This window comes from Paramisgurnus dabryanus, chromosome 8 (genome assembly GCF_030506205.2).
Source record: "Paramisgurnus dabryanus chromosome 8, PD_genome_1.1, whole genome shotgun sequence".
Lineage (NCBI taxonomy): Eukaryota > Metazoa > Chordata > Actinopteri > Cypriniformes > Cobitidae > Paramisgurnus > Paramisgurnus dabryanus.
The window spans coordinates 33,883,642-33,899,882 of record NC_133344.1 but is presented as its reverse complement, the minus strand read 5'-3'; the positions used below and the strand labels follow the sequence as shown (position 1 = coordinate 33,899,882).

At 36.4% G+C, this 16,241-nt stretch overlaps 1 protein-coding gene across 4 annotated transcripts in view; it reads left to right on the top strand.

Moving 5' to 3' along the window:
* The first annotated feature begins 400 nt into the window (after window positions 1-400).
* The window catches only part of LOC135771397 (asparaginyl-tRNA synthetase), a 95,863-nt gene continuing 80,022 nt past the window's right edge, over window positions 401-16,241 (top strand). Inside the window, exons 1-14 of one of the 4 annotated variants that reach the window (XM_065281618.2) lie at window positions 401-796; window positions 867-976; window positions 1,151-1,271; window positions 1,354-1,494; window positions 1,775-1,855; window positions 2,003-2,106; window positions 3,181-3,313; window positions 3,395-3,493; window positions 3,599-3,636; window positions 5,544-5,610; window positions 6,441-6,578; window positions 6,979-7,076; window positions 7,550-7,576; window positions 7,662-7,724. In XM_065281618.2, the coding sequence (XP_065137690.1) occupies window positions 632-796; window positions 867-976; window positions 1,151-1,271; window positions 1,354-1,494; window positions 1,775-1,855; window positions 2,003-2,106; window positions 3,181-3,313; window positions 3,395-3,493; window positions 3,599-3,636; window positions 5,544-5,610; window positions 6,441-6,578; window positions 6,979-7,076; window positions 7,550-7,576; window positions 7,662-7,724 (1,385 nt within the window). In that variant the 5' untranslated portion in view covers window positions 401-631. Of the gene's footprint in view, window positions 797-866; window positions 977-1,150; window positions 1,272-1,353; window positions 1,495-1,774; window positions 1,856-2,002; window positions 2,107-3,180; window positions 3,314-3,394; window positions 3,494-3,598; window positions 3,637-5,543; window positions 5,611-6,440; window positions 6,579-6,978; window positions 7,077-7,549; window positions 7,577-7,661; window positions 8,104-9,653; window positions 10,046-16,241 lie in introns of those variants that run through there. The other 3 variants (XM_065281617.1, XM_065281616.1, XM_065281614.1) reach the window with 3 other exon arrangements.

The window sequence follows — 16,241 nt, the reverse complement described above, 5'->3', positions numbered from 1 at the left end:
ACGCTATTATTTAAAACATTTTTTTTATTTTATGACTGGACTACCATGACCACTGATAAAAAAGCACTTTCTTTTTAGAAACGTATTTATATAAATGCATTATGACTGTTGTATACTTATTTAACATACGCATTCACCTGTTGTTCTCTTTGTGTGTCCTGCTAAATTAAAAAATAAAACCTGATATTAGGCTTGTTCGTTTTCATGCGGCGTCAAAGTCTCGCGAGAGCTTTTCGAGAAATCCTACTGAGAAGTCTAATTTCGAATCGCTCTCGCGGTACTTTGACGTCATAACCCTGTCAGTTCTTGCGGCGCCACATAAAGTCGAACACACCTACAATCATAGTGCGCATGTCATGTTTCAACCAATCGGAATCTGCTTATACATGACGTAAGTTGTGACGTTTTTCGATTTCAGGAAGCGCATTGAGAACAACGTGAATGTCAAAACCAAAATAGAGAAAGATTAAATGATAACGCTTTCTTGGATGCATTTTATAGTCGTAGATTATCCACAATAACATTACACAAATGGACGTGAGCTGCACTTACATTTAAAGCTGAAAAAGCAATCAGGGCATATATTAAATCTCTTAAATCTTATCTATTTGTGCGCTTGTTTTTAGCTTTAATGATACCTGTCACATTACTTCGCATACCTGTTTTACCCACATCGTTGTTTTCTCGATGTGGTGCATTATTCTTCCAACGACATTGCAGGCGCATGATCTCCAAAAAAATGAGGATATGTGATATACTGGAATGTACGGATATAGGATCAGATGTTAGAATACAGGTGAGACATCTGTAGTCTTCAATTCACGTGTGATGTTTACATCAGGTTACCATGAATGCTTGTGTTGCAGGGGTGGGTCAGATCTGTAAGACCACAGAAGGACAATCTCTTCTTACATGTCAATGATGGCAGCTCATTGAAGCCTCTTCAGGTGGTTGCCAGCTCACATCTGAACACCAGGTACGTTTCTTGCTCAAGTGTATTTTAATGTAGCTTGATGCATTCAGACATAGAAGCCACATGATACAGTATTTTGTTTCTTGAAGAAGTTAAACTCATTTTACATTTTTAATGTCCAATTCCTTATTTTAAATCGAGGGTCTTGGTTTGATATATTTTGCTTTCTTTGTCAAGAGACCTTACATTTGGGTGTGCTGTTGACATCACTGGCACATTGGAGAGGAGTCCTAACAAGAGACAAAATGTAGAGATACAAGCTCAACATATTCAAGTGGTCGGGGAATGTGATCCCGTGGTAAGTGCTGACATCACGCATCGTATGATTACAAAGTGAATTGTGACAACACTTATAATCTATCACTGTATGTCTGATCTAGGAATTTCCTTTTAAAATCAAAGAGCGTCATCCTTTGGAATATATCAGACAGTTTCCCCATCTCAGATGCCGAACAAACGCCTTTAGTTCCCTCCTCAGGATACGCAGCGAAGCGACAGCTGCCATCCAATCGTTTTTCAGGGTATGAGAATATTAATGAACTTGTTGTTTCACATAAGTGTAATTCAGTGAACAAATTCCTTACACGACTATTCAATTTTTACTGAATGAAACAAAACACAAAAAATGTATTTAGTTTTTGCAAACACCTTACAGTTTTTGCAAATAAACTTATGAGCACAATTGCTTACTGTAATTCTAAATATATCAAAGATTGTTGGCAAGTAAATAGTCCAGCATGTAAAACAGTATGTGTATTTACAATGAATATTAATTAAGTCTTGTTTTTAATCTTGTTTTAGGATAATGGTTATGTGCAGATACACACACCAATAATCACCTCAAATGACTGTGAGGGTGCTGGTGAACTCTTTCAAGTCGAGGTACTCAAAATCTCAAATTTCATGCATTAGGTATAAATGTAGTGTTTAGAGGTAGCATTTTTATTGTAAATCGAATTAAAATTGTATCACTGATACAATAATAACTGATATTCTGATAATTGATATATTTATTTGTTCTGTCTGTAGCCTGCAGGTGATAAAAAAGCCTCAGATGACCCAAACCCACATTTCTTCTCTGTGCCAGCTTATCTAACAGTATCAGGGCAATTGCACCTAGAAGTGATGGCAGGGTAAAGACAAACCCTTTTTATTTTAATAATATGCATGAAACATATTGAAGCCCACAGTTTGTAGATTTTCACCACTAGAGGTCGCTATTACACAATAACAAAGGTGAAGCTTAATGGCATTATGCAGGAAAGTTGAACAACAGGACATGTTGTTATGTATGGAATTCTCTAATCATGTTCTTGGATGAATTAATGTTTTTTTACATGTACATTTGATCACATTATTTTATGCCAACGTAATGAATTAGCTGCAAGGCTCAACAGCTTCGTGTTAGAGGCCATATAACCGCCACTTCCGCGTTTGCCCACCCATGTTGCCATAATTTTTACCATAGAAATATACACTAGATGTCGCATTGGGGTTCTAAGCATGCGTCAAAATCGCCGCCATCTTAGAACAGGGGTCTTGTCATTGGAAGTAGCTAGGTAACACTGCTATCTCCACCTGTACTTCGAATTCATGGATGATGCCGGACTTTTGTGCTGCGTGTGGATGTTAGGGCTACTAGCACTATGCATTATAGTTAGAAAAAGTAGATTTTCAAAATATCAAAACTTTAATTTTTTTCTGTACTCAATGCTAAATACATGTCTGACTGTTGAAACGAACCAAAGGAAAACCAAGAAAATTGATTCATGAGGATTTTATTTCCGTTACACCATTGCCTACAATGAAGCTGATGCGGGGTTCCCCTGTTTCAAGATGGCGGCTCTATTTGACACATTCGGTCCAATGAACTGCCGTAGCCAATGCGACATCTAGTGTTAATATCTATGAATTTTTACAACCGGTAACTGAGGATAGCGCAGATATTAACTCACTAAAATGGCGACAATTACAAGGGAGACAAGGTACGAGCCATTATTTAAATCAGGAATTTCTCTGGATTTACAAATCTTTAGGAACTTTTGGTATAATGTAAATAAGTACACAACAGCATTAAATGTATCACACTGTACAAGTGGTTTTTGGATATTGTATTACAAAAATCTGACATATTGTGGGTTTAAAGAAACTGTAAGTTGAATGTTTTACCATTCTGTGGTAACATACATATTGTTGGACTGTTTTAGGGCTTTTTCAGCAGTCTACACCTTTGGTCCTACATTCAGAGCGGAGAACTCTCAAAGCAGGAGACATCTGGCTGAGTTTTACATGGTAGAAGCTGAAATTGCCTTTACTGAATCATTAAGAGATCTAATGGAGGTATAACTTTTGCATCAACTATAGCATTGACATCTCTGAAGCAGCTATTAATGGTTTAAAGGTGAATCTGAAACTTTCTAGGTTATGGAGAACCTGTTTAAATCCACCACGGAGCATTTGATGTCCCATTGCGCAGATGATATTGAATTATTTCACAAATATATTGCACCAGGACATGGGGTATGATGCAGATACTGTTGATTTTAATGAAGAGAGACATAATTGGATTTGTAAAGTTTTTAGAGCCCTGTTGCATGTTAACCTTTCAACTCTTAATCTCCTCAGGACCAAGTGAATCTCATGTTGAAAAGAAAATTTCATGTGTATGTATTATATCTTGGTACGGTCTGTTTTGATTCCCTAATATGATGAGATCTAAATATATTTAAGTAAGATCTTAGTAATTATCTTTATGAAAAATTATCTGTATCACCTCTTATAGACTGCTGCATGGATTGTGTATTTTTGTAGGCCAACCCAGAAGTTAGTGGGACACTGGTTCCCTCACCAAAAATCCCATTCATTTAAATTTTCCCATTCTAATAAACTTTTGGATTATCACAAAAAATAAGCTTTATGTTTAACTAAGTTTATGGCAGTTACACAATTTGTCCAACAAGATAATCTTCACAGACAAACATAACTTTTATTAATTTTAAAGCTTAAATGTGTTTACTAGAAATAAAAAACTAACCTTAGGCGTGCACACCACAAGGTTTACAGTGGTGGCCGGCGTATGTTTTCAGTTGTTTGCAATGGAAGATGGCGCTCTGCGGTTTTTCCACGCTGAGTGTCGAAAGTTAAAAAATATTCATCTTTGGGTGAAAAGCTCAGCTCGTCAGTTCTCACACAGCTGTCCAATCACAGTGGTGGAGGGGCGGGACAAAATCACATCAACCAACCTGTGCATCGTACAACGACTGATCATAAAGAACGCTGAAGAAAGCTGGCAGTCGGCTCAAAAAAGTTTTCTGTTGGCGTCCGCCTGTCATTTCAGCCGCGTTTAAAGCTTTGGTGTGCACACCCCCTTAGGTTACAAGCGAACTACACCACCGTGTCTCAGCATCAACACCACCAATCTACCGACAGCTATTTCCTACTTTATTGAAACTTTATTGTTGGGATTTGTGCCCATGTTGCGTTGCTTTTGAGATTTTCATACGTGATGACTTCACAAAGTCTGTAGCAGCTTGTTAGCAACCACCCTTTTAACCCAATATCTTATTTAAGGCGCTTAACCAAAACCCCATTGACTGTGGGACGATGGAACCGGACGTGTTAAAATGCCAATTGGCATTCAGGTTATGCCTGCAAAAAAATCATCCCTGCTGCACTATAATTTTTAACAAGTTTCACAGACAAGGCTTAAAGGGACACTACACTTTTTTTTGAAAATATGCTCATTTTCCAGCATCCCTAGAGTTAAACATTTAATTTTTAAACATTCATTTTTAAAAACATTAATGATCTCCGTGTCTGGCGCTACCATTTTTAGCATAGCTTAGCATAATCCATTGAATCTTATCTCATTAGCATTGCACTCAAAAATGACCAAAGAGTTTAGATATTTTACCTATTTAAAACTTGACTCTTCTGTAGTTACATCGTGTACTAAGACAGACTGAAAATTAAAAGCTATTGAAGGATACTAAAGGGACTATTTTTGGGCGCTGCGTAATATCATTGCGCCTCCTGCAGTCATGTTACGGCAGCAAAGTCCTTGATTATTACGTCAGAATGAGAGTATAGTTCATAGCCATATTGGCCTAGAAAATTACAACTTTGAATTTTCTGTCAGTCTTAGTACACGATGTAACTACAGAAGAGTCAAGTTTTAAAAGAGTTTGGATATCAGTTTCATTAAATTATGCTAAGCTATGCTAAAAGTGGTACCGCCAGGCCCGGAGATTAGCTGAATGGGTTCCAAAACTGTACAAATTAAATGTTTAACTCTAGGGGAGCTGGAAAATTAGTATATTTAAAAAAAGTGGAGTGTCCCTTTAAGGCTAGTCCTAGACTTAAACACATGTTTGAGCTGTCTCACCTGAAAGCATTGATTTGTCTCAAGATACACACCAATAATGTCTTTTTTCAAGGCATGTTTATAAAAGATGCTTAAACATCTAGTCCTGGCTTTAGCTAAGTCTTTTCTGTGAAACCAGGCCTGTTAATGATGCTTTTTTAAATCAGCATTTTAGCAATTTATTAATACATTGTATGCTTTCTGTAGCATTTCCTACACTGAAGCCATCGACATTCTTAACAACAGTTCACAAAACTTTACATTCAGCACAGAGGCAAGTGAACTACAGCATATAAATCTGTTTATTAATCCTACACTTCTCACTCTTTTAGTTTTGACATGGCTTTCGAAAAATGTTTATTTAAAGGAACACACCCAGATTTTGGGAATTTAGCTTATTCACCGTATCCCCCAGAGTTGGATAAGTCCATACATACCTTTATCATCTCCGTGCGTGCTGTAACTCTGTCTGACGCAGCCCCCGCTAGCTTAGCTTAGCACAAAGACTGGAAGTAAATGGCTTTAGCTAGCATACTGCTCCCAATAAGTGACAAAATAACGCGAACATTTTCCTATTTATGTGTTGTGATTTGTATAGTCACACCATGTACAAATAACAAGGTGATATGAGACACAGCCATCTTTTAACAGTAAACATACTGGGAACTATATTCTCAGAAGGCGAAGCACTGCTACTTGGGCGGAATGATATAGAATGTAGTTCCCAGTGTGTATACAGGTTAAAGATGGCTGTGTCTTATATGACCTTGTTTTTTGTACACAGTGTGACTATACAAATCACAACACATAAATAGGAAAATGTCTGCATTATTTTGTCACTTATTGGGAGCAGTATGCTAGCTGAGGCCATTCACTTCCAGTCTTTGTGCTAAGCTAAGCTAGCGGGGGCTGCGTCAGACAGAGTTACAGCACGCACGGAGATGAGAAAGGTATGTATGGACTTATCTAACTCTGGGGGATACGGTGAATAAGCTAAATTCCCAAAATCTGGGCGTGTCCCTTTTTAAAAAAAAGTCCTTATTTGTGTTTCAAGAGTGTCTGTTTAGCTTTTGTTCTCGTGCCATCTCTGCTTGTTTCCATTAGTGGGGCTGTGATCTTCAGACAGAACATGAGAAGTTTCTGGTGAAACACTGTGGGAATGTCCCAGTCTTTGTTGTTGACTATCCCTACGACTTAAAGCCTTTCTATGCCAGAGACAACCAAGATCAACCCCGTCACACTGTGAGAGAACTCTCAGTACATATCAATGTTTTCCATATGTGGACCCGTTACACGTTTCAATAAAATCTCAGTCTACCAAAGACTTTTTTTATTGTCCAGACCAGCTGTGTAAAAATGTGAAATGTTATGTAAATCATATGGATGAATCCTGGCTAACATTTTAATTTTGCACAAAGCTACAATACACTAATTTAAATCATAAAAATCTTAAGTTATAATGTAACTAATTCATATATTGAAATTATGTTAAATATATTGTAGTAAAAAACATTAGTTGTATATTTTAGTTTAGCATTTTTGTCCCTCTGACACAAAGAAAGATTAGCTGAGCTCCATTATTTTGCCTTTTGTCTCTTAACTTCCTGCCCAGTAAGTTATTGGTGTTGGTATTTTTTGACAGGCGGCTGCTGTAGACCTCTTAGTGCCTGGGGTCGGTGAGCTTTGTGGTGGATCTCTGAGAGAAGAGAGGCTTGAACTTTTAAAGAGTCGACTAGCACAGTACGAGCACAATGTTTCCAGTTTCTTATAGTCATAAATGCATAAAATATCTGACCCTGAACCACACTAGTCATAAGGCACATGGGTATATTTGTAGCAATAGTTAATAATACATTATATGGGTCATAATAATAGATTTTAAATATATTTTGTACATTTCCTATCGTAAATATATAAAACAAAATATTATTAGTAATATTTGCTGCTAACGACTTGATTTGGGACAACTTAAAAGGCAATATTTTTATTTTTTTTTCACCTTCAGATTTCAGATTTTCAAATAGTTAACAAATATTGTCCTATTGTAACAAACCATACATCAATGGAAAGCTTATTTATTCACATTTCAGATGTTGTATAAATCTCAATTTCAAAAAATGGTTTTGTGGCCCAGGGTCACATATATTGTCATTTATATGTTCATGTGAAGCTACTTCTGCAATACATTATTGTTATCATCTCATATTTTACAGAACTGGATTGGAGGACGCATATGCATGGTAGGTTCATGTGAACCGTTCATGATTTCTGACCATATTTTTATCTTTGTTATTCCAATAACAGATAAATGTTTGTGGTTGGCAGGTATCTGCAGCTGCGAGAGTTTGGCTCCGTCCCACACGGGGGTTTCGGGATGGGATTTGAGAGGTACCTGCAGTGCATTTTGGGAGTTCACAATATCAAAGATGTGATTCCATTCGCAAGGTCCTCACACTCCTGCCCGCTTTAAAACTGTGCGTTATAAAATACAAGAATGATGGAATGTGCTCCGTAATGTTTATTTTTTATTCATGTCATCGCTTTGGTGCCGTGACTAATACAGTTTTTATGAAACATCCTCTCCATTATGCATAGGAGCAGATGGTCAGTGTGCTTAAAATGTAAAAACAATGACAGATTTGTTTTGACAGTTGTTTGTCTTTTCATTTGAATATTTATAAACAACATTATTAAATCAACTTTATCTCGAAAAGCAAAATGTGTCAACACCCCTTACTGTTCTGGAGTAAATAAATTTGCTTTGCTATATATGCTCTTGGTCACTTTTTATAAAGGTTTTTATAAAGGTTTCCTACTACCGTTCAAAACTTTGACTTGCAGGGGCGGTTTCCCAGACAGGGTTAAGATTAGGCCGGGACTATGCCTTAGTTATATTAGGACATTTAGGGGCAGTTTCCCGACAGGGATTATAAACCAGGTAAACCAGGACTAGGCCTTAGTTTAATTAGGAAATATAAATAGTTTTAACAAACATGCCTTACAAAAATTATTTTGAGGCAAAACAAAGAGTACTGATGTATTTTAAGAGCTTACATTTTTTTTGTTTAATCCCTGTCTGGGAAACCACCTCTTAAAATATTTGGTGTCCCCAGATTACATATGTAAAGTTTTAGCTCAAAATATCATATAGATAATTTATTATAACGTTAAAATTGCCACTTTGTAGGTGTGAGCAAAAATGTGCATTTTTTTTTTTCTTTTTAAATCTAAATGAGCTGATCTCTGCACTAAATGGCAGTGCTGTAGTTGGATAGTGCAGATAAAGGGGCGGTATTATCCCCTTCTGACATCACAAGGGGAGCCAAATTTCAATGACCTATTTTTTCACATGCTTGCAGAGAATGATTTACTGGGTTGATCTTTTTCACATTTTCTAGGTTAAAAGAAGCACTAGGTACCCCATTATAGCACTTAAATATGGAAAAAGTTCGATTTTTATGAAATGTCCCCTTTAAGTAGTTTTTACAAACATACCTTACAAAAACCTTTACTGATGTGCATTTTGAGGCAAAGTAATGACACTGATATATTTAAAGATATTGCAGTGCAAGCGTTTTTTTATTTTAAGACAGCTCAAACATGCATTTTTGTCTTGGACTACTTAAGACCTGTCCGGGAACCCTCCACCCCGAAATGTTTCTCGTAACCTTCTGATTTTTCTGAAGATGTAAGCTTATACGTTTGAAATTATTTTTGTAGACAAAATATATTTTTGCCAACATTTTATTTTTATTACAATTTTTTATATAAAGAAAGGTATATATTATAAGGAAAAACCAGCCAATCAGAGCCCAGCTTGATAAAATGCCACAAGAACATTTTTATTATCTACACTGAAGATAATCAAATATAATTTATTAATTCACAATTGTTGCTTTGTTGAATTTTTATTATTCTAAAAATAGTATAAATACAAAAATAGAGAATAAGCAGTGTGAATTATTATCGAGAGTCATTTTTATTGTAGCTTGTGAATGGCACTTGTATTAACCACATTCGTCCAGTAGATGTCGTCGTACTCACTATTAATGGCTCGATGATAAACTTGTGTACAGCTCTTTAATCCTGAGAGATGACTCGGCTAGAATTAATTTTCTACTCTAACAAACAAAAAATAACACGATAAACTTACTTAAAATTATTATTATTTTTTTGTATCGCATACAGTAAGCAACTTTGCCATACTTTTATACAAGTAAAAATAATCCAATCGTGTAATCTTCATTCCTATTCACACACGAGCGCGCGTCCCGTCGGTTCAGTAGGCGTGGCGTGCTTGTATGTTAATGTGTGTACGAGTGCGAAAACTAACAGCAGACAGCACTAACAGCACTTCCTCCATCAGCGCGTGTACTCCTCATCTCCGTCCAGCGATTCTCGCCGCTCGTTTCCCGACGCGTGTAGTATTGTATGGAAACCGAGTTCCCGGTGCGCGCACATGAGACGCGCCGCCCGCGCAGCGTATCCATCAGCAGTAAATGACGTACCAAGGCAGCACAGCGCGCTTTACATCCACAGTAGTACGGCGTAACTCGCGTTCAACATAGATGGAGCCGCATCATCTCAGGACTTCAGAGTGATATTTACAGCGTTGTTTGTGTTTTTCTCCGCGTAAAATGAGTGAAGGAGAGATCATCTGTCAGGGCTGGCTCAGAAAGTCTCCACCCGAGAAGAAACTGAGGAGATATGTGAGTGTTTTTACTTATATCACCATCATATTCTGCTGATGCTAAAGATTTAACTTTTTTACGAATAATTGCATTTTTGTAACATCAGTGAGAAAGTCAATGTATTGAGAAGTATCAGTTTAGAGATGGGTAGTATACTTTAGGTTATTATACAACTTATAAGCATTAATTAAACACAAAATTAAACCGTTTAAAATGTGCTTTTGTTGAAATGTTGAATTCACACACATTTAAGACAATGTTTAGACTGAAATTACTAAAAGCATCTTTAAGAGCATTGGTTCATGCCAATTATTTCTTAACTCAGTATTTAAAAATGTTATGCATTTAGCAGATGCAAACTATATATATATATATATATATATATATATATATATATATATATATATATATATATATATATATAATTATTTTTTTATTTTTTTTGAGATTCCAACACACAACCTTTGCACTGCCAACACAATGCTCCACCAACAGAGCTTTCATTACTCTATTGTTGTGCAGCCCTGGCAGGTGCAACCAATGTTGCTTCAGCATCGTACCTTGTTTTCAACTTTACCCTAGATTGTAAACAAACACTTTGCCATGGTCACCATTAATACTTGCTTTGTCATAAGATTATGATACTATTATAATCTGAATTTAATTGGAACTGAAGAAACTGTGCACAATGGGATACCACAGAGACACCGTCTGTCTCCTAATTCTGTTTCGGACAGCTGGCTACACAACTGTTCCTGTTAAACGGACAGAAACCGTGCGCTGCTTGCTTTCATCCGATATCGGTTTGTTGGAAGCCAGTTGCTGCATTATTGTTAACCGGATTGGACCTACTGTATAGATCTGGTGGGGTCTACAGCATTCCGGTTTGCCGGACCAAATAATGCACCCGACCCAAAAAGCTGGAACGCCCTCAGTGTTGGATCTCATAAATACAGCTGTCTCATGTTTATCTACAGTGTTGCGTTACCCTGCTTTCCATCCTCCTATAACTTTGCCATGATGTCATCTCTTTCTTTTTCTCATTCCTTCTCTCCCGGTTTCTTCGGGAGAGCCCGTATCTGTGCGTCCTCAGATTCACACATGCTAGGTCATTTCCTCATTGTCTTCCGCGTAAAGCTGTCCTGTCTTATGTGGAGCTGCACAGGAACTGCTCATGTCAAAATAAGTGGGCAGCTGGGGCCGGGAAGAGGAAAAACAGACATGTTTACCTTTTAACTGAAGGTCAATATTCCATAAATTATAAAAAACACTGCATTAAAGGCACAAGTCACCCAAATGGGCTTGTTGTCTGTACTGCCTGATGATGTTGTTTTTTTCCCCTAAAACACAACAGTACATGTTTATGCACCATCACAAAAGCTGCCACTGGGCCAGCACCCTTTAAAAAGATCCATATATGTATAATTTAGGTGCAAATATGTATATATTTGGTAGTAATGTTTACATTTAAGGTATTAATATGCACTCATTGGAACCAGTATGAACCTCTTAGGTACTAATATGAACTCTTTAGGTGCAAATGTATAATTTTTGAAAGGGTACCAGTACCAGCCCAGTGACAGCTAGGGACCATTTTTTGCCCATTTTCTCTGCATCAGGAACTGTCCGTTTACACAAATGACCACTGAAGTATCATAAAGGCCATACAACCTAAGCACCAATCGTCAAAGACCTCCCCTGTATGTTTGTGAGGGGAACTATTGGGATGAAGATCATTAATAAATAGCATCCCATATTTTGGTTTGTTCCTCACACAAAATTGTAGTTTTATGCTGGGTACACACCAAAATATTTTTTTATCAAAACATGAAGATAAAAAATCCTAGTTTTAACAGTTTTGCTCCTATAGTGTGTGATGTGCCATGATGTGTCAAAGACAGCACACCACAAACAGATATTCAAGCAGAGTCTTGACTGTGAACACAGGAAATCTCGCAAATTCTTGCTAGACTTCAGAAAAAGCATGGCGGAAGATATGCAGGAAGAAATGTCAATGATAGTGTTTGGAATGATGTTTGGAATGAAAAGTCATGGAGACAGCGGGAACATGGTCTGTAGAAGTTCACTTTGCATCAACTTCACTTTGTGCTGCGCCATGACTGCTTCCGTCTTCCATCATTTTGCTTTCTGATTGGATATTGTTTCGTTTCACGTGATAATCTTAAGAGTGTGCGCACGTTTGTCCTCAGGGTTCCCCCAACACATCAGGATTACACGTTTAATATTTACGATTCGCGATTGGGGTGGCTCTGACGTTCTTCCGATCAGGTTCGGACTCTCTTAACACTCCTCACACCAAGGGAAAATCTGATAAAATAATCTGTAGAACCATCAAGATAATCGGGACATAGCTAGGATTGTTGGAAGGGGGGAAATCGGCCCAAAACCAGCCCGATTATCTTTTGGTGTGTGTACGCAACATTAGTTGTATGACTACAGGACTACATGATACGTACACTTGCGGTCAGCATCTGACTGAAATGTTAACTTTGATCTTAAAAATCATTTAATCTGAAGGTGTATGGTTAAATGATTGACATTACTTTTATAGACAAAAATACACCTGAACCAAACAGATTAATTTTTTTTATTAGAAAACTATAATTTTATGTTAAAATAATATTTTTTTTAAATAAATGACTTAATATTAAAGGAAAAGCAGCCAATAAGATCCCAGATTAAATGTGAACTCCTTTAATATTCTTTCAAATAAATTTTTCTAAGGTGAAACTTCAAGAAGTTTCTTGATAAAATGACACGAGAACGGTTTTGCAATTTTTAGGCAAATTGTGCCTTTACTACAGAGTTTGATTTATTTTGGATGCTTTTAGTCACAACCTAATTCCCACAGTAACATTTGTGTTATGCCATAGTTTGAATAAGTTTATTATTATTCTGTAACTATTATTATTATTCTGAAAATATATAAATAAAGAACGAGCGAGTGTTCCAAAACTTTTGACCGGTAGTGTAGTTTTATTTAATTTTCGGTATAACTTTAATCAAAAAGAGAGAATAGCCGTTTTAAGGGTTGTATGTCCAAAAATGTCCCTTCCATCAGAAAAGAAAAGGTAAGGTGGACATTCAGCAGATGTTTTGAATTGGCGAGACAGCACAGGGAGATCCTGTCTTGAGGGGAATAATTGTCCCATCTAAAAATTCCTTCCACTTAACCAGGCTGGTGCTGGACAATGATGGCTATTTAGCATCTGAATTGTGGTCATCTGACATCCAAATGTAGAGAGATATTTTAAGCATCTGTGGATTTCAGCGCTGCATTCCATAAGGAAGGTGTTTTCAGGACAAGGAAACTGTCTGTGGGTTAATAATTGTTTTTTTTTTACTTTTTTGGATCTGTGAAGTAGTCATAGGCATAAACAGCTCAAGTTCTTTGATAAACGTAAGAACTAACCGGTTTATAGCTACAGTATGATGATAGCTTGGTCTATTTTGTGCTAACTAGATGCAAGCCAACAACATTACTAGCAATGATCAATATGTCTATTTCCAGTGAATGTGTTTAAAGTGCAGTTACGGGAAGCAATGAGATTTTTCATTGGGCTGAACCACAGATGTTGTTTTTTGCTCGCTTATCAGTCGTGGCCGAGAATGAAACTCAGATTTACGCAAATTAGATTTTATACAGTAGATTGCCTCTTTGTTTACGTCATGCCTTGTTAGGACACAGTTTCCTTCTTTTTTATGTTACCTTGATTTCTAAATATTCAAGAAATAGGACTATAAGTATACGTTATAATAATATATATGTTTTTTTGTTTGCATTTGTATTTGTAATAGCCATGCACATGTACGCATTCAGGTGTATTTAAAGTAGAGCAGGTAAATACACGTATTAGAAGGTATCTCCTAACGTCAGTTCTGTCATGTAAATCATATGCAAATACGCAAGGCAAACACTCTGGGCAGTTACAGCCCTGTAGCAACAGTTGAAACCTGACGTAGTAAGTTTGCAAAAGCTGTTTTTGACCTTTCTGGGAAAGCCGTCTTTATCTGCTAATGGTTTTATAACTCTGCTGTTTTTTTATTATGTTGCTATTGTTGTTGTTGTGGAGTGAATCATTTATGGGCTATTAAAGAGTTAAAATACCTCTGGTATATATCTAGCTTCGGTATAAACATGAAAGCAAATGAGTAACTGAAGGCACAGATGCAGCAATACCAGTCTTACCCCCCTTCACCTCTCTTTTATCAGATTGAACATTCTGTGCCTTCATTGCGCCTTATAGCGCTTTTCATAAAGAGGTAACACTTTACAATTATGCTGTATTTGGTAACATAATTCATTAACTAAGCTGAATTAGCAATGAATCACTCTTCTGCAGCGTATAGAAATCTTAGTTCAGGTTAATTTTAGCATTTACTAATACATTTTAAAATCAAAAGTTGTATTGTTAACATTAGTTAATGCACAATGAACCAACATGAATAAAGATCATAAATGCTAAAGAACTACTCATTGTTTGTTCGTGTTAGCTAATGCATTAACTCTTGTAATGTTAACACAACCTTATTGTAATGCTAAAGACAACATCTTCTTCCTCTCAGAAAAAAGGTACCATTTTGATACAGATATGTACATTTGAGGTACCAATATGCACTTCTAATGTGTGTACCATTGAGATACCATTACAAACCGTATAGGTACAAATATGTACTTTTTAAAAAGGTGACAACTTTTGTACCACCGTCTTCCTTTATTCTTAGATTTCATGATAAAGAAAGAGAAAAACATTTGACAGATTTTACTACACCACACAACTTCTGCTATAAATAAAATTGGGCTTTATCGCCTATGTTAGTTTACTGTATTACAAATATAATATCGTAATTTAGCTCCTTCAAATGATGACGGAATAGGGGACATTTTTTTATTAAGTATTTTCATTTTTGGATGAACAATGTAGAGCCCGACCGATATATCGGCAGGCCAAATTATCGGCCTCTATTAGGCATTTTCCAAACTATCGGTATCGGCATTCATAATGGCCGATAAATGAATATTTAAAAAAAAAAATGGACAAAACAGCCTTCATTAGATTTCCTCACTGTTGGTGTTTTTGACAGACCGCTCTGAAACAGTAGCTGCTGGTGGGGTCCAGATTTAGGCGTCTAGCCACTGCCTGAGTCAAGTGATCAGCAATTTATATTTTGCTGTTGTTGTTATTTATCAGAACTTAAAAGAATTTGTCTCCAGTCCTATTCAAAGTTATATTTATGAACCAAGTCTTTGATTTGGTTGATGTTGTTTTTGTGTTTTTGTTCAAAGGCCTTTACGTTTCATATATTAACAGGGTTTCCCGCAGCACTTTTCAGTTCGGGCGGCCCACCTAAGCTGGGAAACCCTACCACCTTAACTAGGTCGTCCAAAAAAATTTCGCCGCACAAAAGGCCGTCAAGAGCATCTTGGAGAATAGTGAACAGGGCACGGCACCACATGGCCGAAATGAGAGAAAGACATGGTTCGTCACTGTCTGGAGGATAACCAGCCAGTTGATAAAACATTTAATTCATTAATAATCTAGTATGTGTTCACTTTCTGTCCTAGTTTCTAGTGTTTAAAAAAATATATTTTCATCATGACGCGTACGCCCCGCCCCTTTGATTGCCATGCCCCCGGCCCCGCCCACACGCACAACCCTACCCCCTTAACTAACAAATTTTCTGCGGGAAACCCTGCTTAAGTTTGTATTTTTATACATTTTATTTATCAGAACTAGGGATGCTTAACGATTAATCGCGATTAATCGATAGCAGAATAAAAGTTTTTGTTTACATCATATATGTGTGTGAACTGTGTATAATAATTATGTATATATAAATATGCACACATGCATGTATAATTATAAGAAAAAAATATATTTATATATTAGGTATTTATATTTATAAATAATATAAATTATACATAAATATACAAATGTATATACACATGTAAACATTTCTTAAATATATACATGCATGTGTGTGCATTTATTTATACAAAGTTATTATATACCGTTCACACATATATATGATGTAAACAAAACTTTTATTCTGCTATCGATTAATCGTGATTAATCGTTAAGCATCTCTAATCAGAACTTTAATATATTTTGATGTTCCTCTGTTCTGTTGTGACAATAAAAGAAACAAATTTCTTTTTAAAATGCATTATCATATTATTTTAGTTAAAACT